General features: G+C 39.8%; 1 protein-coding gene across 1 annotated transcript; it reads left to right on the top strand.

Annotated features, from left to right (window-relative positions):
- The first annotated feature begins 3,332 nt into the window (after positions 1-3,332).
- LOC134035241 (E3 ubiquitin-protein ligase rnf152-like) lies at positions 3,333-4,864 on the top strand. Its single transcript, XM_062480229.1, has 2 exons — positions 3,333-3,911; positions 4,095-4,864. Exons 1-2 carry the CDS (start codon positions 3,589-3,591, stop codon positions 4,168-4,170), a joined length of 399 nt encoding a protein of 132 aa, XP_062336213.1. The 5' UTR covers positions 3,333-3,588; the 3' UTR covers positions 4,171-4,864.
- The last annotated feature ends 1,548 nt before the right edge of the window (positions 4,865-6,412 follow it).

Here is a 6,412-nt window from a genome sequence, read left to right on the forward strand (position 1 = left end):
TAATCAGCACATGAGTGGAATTGTACGTCTTCTTAGTTCATTCAAATAAATTACCCTGCCCAGCAGGACATTTAAGAAATGTATTGTTCTCTCACTTTATTACAAGCTGCCAAACTAAACCAGGATTTAGGTGAAATATCATGGGTTGACTATATACTATTAAATCAGTCAGATGGCTATTGGACATGGAGCAACTAAAAAATTAAAAAAAGGGGGGGGGGGATACGTTTTTAATCAGTGTCCTCAAAAATATTAGAAGATTTGTGATTTGTGCCATTTAATAGCTGTTCGCAAAGCTTTTTAACACATAAAATCATAAATAATAAATACATACATATAAAATATATTAATATATTATTATTAATATAATAATTAATATTATGAAAAAAACCTAGGGGTAAACCTAGGGGAAACACTGTCTAGTATCATAGTCTTCTCAAATCAATCTCATCCCATATCAAATGTTTTTTAATTGCTGTCATGCAATACAAATGTGTCAAATACTATTTAATTCCACAAAATGTAACAATTTTTGAGTTTGAGCACCGAGGTAGTATCTCACCTCACCTCATATTAATACATTGATACAAAAATACACTATAAACACGCAGTGCATTTGACAGGAGTACTATTAAACTGTGACAATTTTGAACATCTTCCTCATATATAGCCATGGGTGATCAGTAATAGCTATTGTCAGTCATGTCGACATTGCTAACTACCTCTGTCGCATCCATAACTTACCTTTATTTTTTCAACATTTTGTGATATCCTCACATCAGCCGTGGCCAATCTACATAACTATAGTAACAAAGTATTTGTACTTTGGGGGGGGGGGGGGGGGAGAGAGAGAGAGAGAGAGCACCTCCTCCCTGAAATGAAATGAGTCTCTGCAGGTTGGGATGTCTGAAGCTTGTTCAACAAGTCAAACACGTTTGTGTGTCTGGACGTAATTTTCCACCAACTTCCTTACTTCGAAGCTCATACTGGACTTGCTGTCATAGCAACAAGTCCTTTAGCTTAAACCAGAGCCATAGAAAAGAGAGTTGCAACCATAGATATATATAAGTAACGGTTAATGCCCGACGAGGTGTCCAATATCATAGATATATAAAGGTTAGATGTCTCGTCCGCGTTGCCGGACAATTGAGTCGAACGTCTGCACATGGCGGCCATCTTGCTACAGTCAACTCGCTCACCGATAACATTGTGTTGGTGCTACATGTACTTTTTAACCCTTGTGTTATCTTCGGGTCATTCTGACCCATAAGTCCTGACCCACCGTTGTATTGCGACAACTTTACCGCATACAAAAACAAAGTGAAGCATTTTCTTTTAACCGTTGGGCTGTCTCAGACCCCCCACATTGCAAAGGTTAAAAGAAAATTATTTTTATTTGTTTTTGTATTGGGTAAAATTGGGTAAACACAACGATGGTTCGTTATGAACCTTTGGGTCATGTGACCCGAAGGCAGAACAAGGGTTAAATGGTCATAACTTGCTCAATTTTCAACCGATTTGAAACGGTTTGGTTTGCTATCAACGTCAGAGATGTCGTTATGCCACTGCATACTTATTAATAACCCCATAATTCCTGACAACCACCCATGGCTTCAACTGAGGATCATTCAGTCTCTTGGAATGACTTATCTGTAATAAATATGTAATGGCATTTTTGTGATAAAGTGCACTTTATCACTTTACTAACCCATTGACACAATTTTCATCATTTTGGCTCTGTATACCACCACAATGGATTTGAAATGAAACAATCAAGATGTGCTTTAAGTGCAGACTTTCAGCTTTAATTTCAGGGTATTTACATCCAAATCAGGTGAACGGTGTAGGAATTACAATACATTTTATATGTGGCCTCCCCCTTTTTAACCCTTGTGTTATCTTCGGGTCATTCTGACCCATCAGTCATTGTGACCCACCGTCTTATTGCGACAGATTTACCGCATACAAAGACAAAGTGAAGCATTTTCTTTTAACCGTTGGGCTGTCTCAGACCCCCCACATTGCAAAGGTTAAAAGAAAATTATTTTAATTTGTTTTTGTATTGGGTAAAATTGGGTAAACACAACGATGGTTCGTTATGAACCTTTGGGTCATGTGACCCGAAGGCAGCACGAGGGTTAAGGGACCAAAAGTACAATGGACAATTGGCAGCTCAGCTGTTCCATGGCCAGGTGTATGTTATTCCCTCATGGGAGTTCGTTATTTCATTGACAAGGAGCAGATGGATATCGCTGATCGCAGATTATCGCTCTGGATAAGAGCGTCTGCTAAATGACTAAATGTAGATAAAAGGTCTAGAGTTCATTTCAAGTATGGTATTTGTGTTTGGAATTTGTTGCGGTCAACTCTCAATATGAAGTCCAAAGAGCTGTCACCATCAGTGAAGCAAGCCATCGTTAGGCTGAAAAATCAAAACAAACCTATCAGAGAGATAGCAAAAACATGTGTGGCCAAATCAACTGTTTGGTACATTCGAAACCCAGCGTCTGGTGATGTCTATGGGTTCCAGACTTCAGGCTGTCATTGACTGCAAAGGATTTGCAACCAAGTATTAAAAGTGACAATTAGATTTATGATTATATTAGTTTGTCCAATTATTTTTGGTCCCTTAAAAAGGGGGGGGGGCACATATAAAATGTGTTGTAATTCCTACACCGTTCACCTGATTTGGATGTAAATACCCTGAAATTAAAGCTGAAAGTCTGCACTTAAAGCACATCTTGATTGTTTCATTTCAAATCCATTGTGGTGGTATACAGAGCCAAAATGATGAAAATTGTGTCAATGTCCAAATATTTATGGACCTAACTGTATCTTGTCCATATTCATAGTATCTTATTTATCTATATATTAGCCTACCACTTGCACAAACTGCACTTTTCTGCTTTTTGTTTTGCAGTTTTGGTTAGATAACGTCATTTCGTTGTCTCGGTAGCATGTTGAATCTAATCTAATCTTCCGCACTCTGTCTCGCGCCGGCCGGATAATCGAATGTTAAATGTGGAAATAACATTCGATAACACATAATAATGTGAAACTTGTTACAGTGTGAGCGGATACATAGTCCCAGTAGCCTATAGCCTATAGGCTAACTGTTGTATTTAATTTTATACAGTGTTTACCTACAATGGTCTAAACGTTTATGGGATATTTCCGGAGCCAAAGTGCCAACTGAGTATTCCATGGAGGCAATAAATTCGCCGGTTCCAATGAACTTCATTCTGTCACGATAACAATGCGTTAGATTCTGAGGAAGTCACGCGAGTCAAGTATTTTGGCAACACCCCCAAACTGACTTTAAATAGCCGCGCTCCTTCGTAGCCTGACTATTCCACACAGCAAACGTCCTGATTTGGGGTAGGTCCTATACTTAAATATATAGCAACACACTGGGGATTTTCATTTGATTTTAGATACGAATATTTGAAGGTACGTTGGACCCAACTCAAATTGCTTTGGACATTCTCAGCAATTTGCAGTCTGAACTACACTGGTGTCTGGAAGCCGCGTCTTCTCCATTCAAAGAGAACCTCACGGATAACGTTCACCAACCCCCACAGCCCAGCCATGGTTCTGATCGAGGACAACGAATGTCCCGTGTGCTTCCTAGTCTACTCCCGGATGGAGAGAATCCCCCGGATGCTTCACTGCCATCACACCTTCTGCGTGCCCTGCCTCGAAGCCCTCACACGGCATCAGGACTGCTTGCTGACGGTCTGCTGCCCGCTGTGTCGCTGGATCACGTGCGCACCGACCAGTCTCACCTTGTCCGGGTCGCTGTGGGTCAACACCACCATCTGGGACCAGCTGCCACAGAGAGGGAAGGAGGATGAGGAGCTGTGTGAATGGGCTGAAGTTGAAGAAGTAACGCAGAATACTCCGTCTAAACGGTCAGTGGGGTTTGCCATATTTGATATTCTGTGGAAGCATTTGTTACGTTGCAACAGTCGTTTGTTGTCAATGACCCACTTTCAACTAAGGTTTCACTTCTATTCTTCTCCATATATAACAGTGTTTTGAACTCATAATTAAATGGGCTGTTTCTCCTCCTTTCTCTTTACTTCTGCTTACAGGAAAACTGGGTGGGGGACCAAGGTGTCTAGGTTCCTAAAGAATTTGCAGGATAATCCACACCATCTTTCGGGCTAGTAATCTGAAGGTTGCCAGTTCGATTCCCAGCCGTCCCAAATGACGTTGTGTCCTTCGGCAAGGCACTTCACCCTACTTCCCTGTATTTACTGTATTTAAGTCGCTCTGGATAAAAGCGTCTGCTAAATGACTAAATGTAAATGATCTTGCTTGATCGACCCTGAGTTGAGTACTGTACTGATTTGCATATTGGAATTCAGCAAGTGACAGCACGCTGGAGGACACATCCAGTCGAGCGGGCTGCAGGAAGGCTGATGACTTGATGACCTTACTTGATGCAGCATGATGCATTATGTAACCTAGCCTATATATATGCAAAATTTACAGTACAACATTCCATAATGAAACTACTGAAACTGAACTGGGATTATCGCCTATTACTGGCTCAAGTGGATAGAGGTGTATTTTGTATAGTGTTAATATAGTGTTTTTTAAAATTATTGTTTTACATTTATTAAATGTGTGTTTAAATAGTGCATGTTTATGAGCACTCCAGATTCAGACTGTGAAAATGCAGTGTTCTGTGAATACTGATGAGGCATATTGGCCACTAATCTGTTGTTCTCGTTCAAATTACCAGCTAAAACGTCTAAAGTAACGCATTTTTTAAACTACTTTTATATTTATGAATGTACATACATATTTCCCTGTTGTACTCTGTAGTATTTACATTGTATAAACATTTATAGGCTTCTGCTGCTTTCTGCTTTCTGGTCCTCATACCTACTCCGGTCCCAGGTCCTCATACTCTCCGACTTTTTTCTCCCAAATGTACGACTTTATTCTCTTAAATTTCTGTGACTACCACAAGCCAGGGCAACAACTTCCGGTACCTAGCAGTAACTTTAGTTCCCGTACACAAAATGCTGTTTTTTTCCAGTTCGAGTTATTTTCCCAAAATGACAACTAGAGAGGGTACAATTTCTGGGGAAATTGTAGGGTGTGCTTGCTTGCGTCGGTTGCACAGGGGTCCGTTTTTGGATGACATTTTTACAACTGATATTTCTGTATATTTTATATAAAAATGCATAGTTATTATTCATAAAGATTACATAGATTTAAAAGCATTTTTTTTGCTGCTCATTTACAACTGAAAATTCGAGTGAAGTGTAGAATGAAATAGATGTCTTCTCATTTCCCCTGCAAGAGGCAGCCTCATAGCTGAATCAAAACGAATACATTTGGCAGACCGGTGCAAAAATCGACCTAATCTCTATGACTTAAACGTCCTTTTAAGTTTTTCCCTCGATCGTGATATTTTAAGGCATTTAGCCTACTCATATTGCATTCATTCATGAATAAAGAACCTCCTTTGAAGATTATTCTACGACGTTACCCGGCAGTAGAAGATGGAATCGCGATTCAAACAGTACCATCTGCTAACTGAAAATATGCCCCCAAAAACGTAAATAAGCTTGACATTTATTTAGTGGAAAATCGCTTTCATAAAAAGCTCACTGGTAGCGATCGTTGTCAGTAACAACGCCAAGTGCGATATAGCCCTGTGTGGAGAGCTGCCCCGGTAAATTGTACTACTACGGTACAGTACTAGACTACTGCTGTGTTCGTCTTGGTAGCGATTGCGTTGGTTGAATTGGATTTAACGTTCCGTTGTACGGTTTAGGCTGAAATTAATTATTTTCATGAACAGATTGACAAAGTTTAGGCTGTGGCAATGAAGTTCAGGTTAGTAGTCAGATAGTTTCACCTATTGAAAGACTTTTGGTTTAAGTAAGGGGAGTGCCGAACATGTTCTGTCGCCGTTTGACTTCGTACAGCTGTGTCGATGTTTTTGTAGTGTTTCGCGTAGGCTACAGCGTTGCAGTGAGCAACACTGGTTTGAAACCACAGGTAATGATAATTTCACCCACAAATCATTTACTTGTAATGTAATGTCATAATAAATCCTACAACGAAAATGTATTTGTGAGGAATGTTTATTTTAATGATTGAAAACAGATGCATCATAGACCACTGTACTATAGCCTACTTAAATATCTGAGTGTCAGCTTGCTTGCTGATACCGTATTTATTACACAATGATCATTTTTGATGCGGCGTTTATTCGAGGGCAGCGTTTAACTAGTAAGAGAGATTTAGAGAATTGCAGCTGCAGTGCGGCCATAGACAAACAAAGAATAGACAAGGAGGTCAAACACCTTTAAAATTGAAGCCGCGCGTGTAGACATTGTGTAGAAACGTTCTTACACTTCCAGCTTTCAAACAGAAAGTTGTGCAGAAA

The sequence above is a fragment of the Osmerus eperlanus genome, chromosome 1, assembly GCF_963692335.1.
Source record: "Osmerus eperlanus chromosome 1, fOsmEpe2.1, whole genome shotgun sequence".
NCBI classification, from domain to species: Eukaryota; Metazoa; Chordata; class Actinopteri; order Osmeriformes; family Osmeridae; genus Osmerus; species Osmerus eperlanus.

What these genes read in the sequence shown, in the direction of transcription:
- LOC134035241 (XM_062480229.1), top strand. Translation starts at nt 3,589, where the DNA reads ATGGTTCTGATCGAGGACAACGAATGTCCCGTGTGCTTCCTAGTCTAC. An exon ending in CAGAATACTCCGTCTAAACG is followed by an intron (nt 3,912 to 4,094) that starts GTCAGTGGGGTT and finishes TTCTGCTTACAG; the next exon opens with GAAAACTGGGTGGGGGACCA.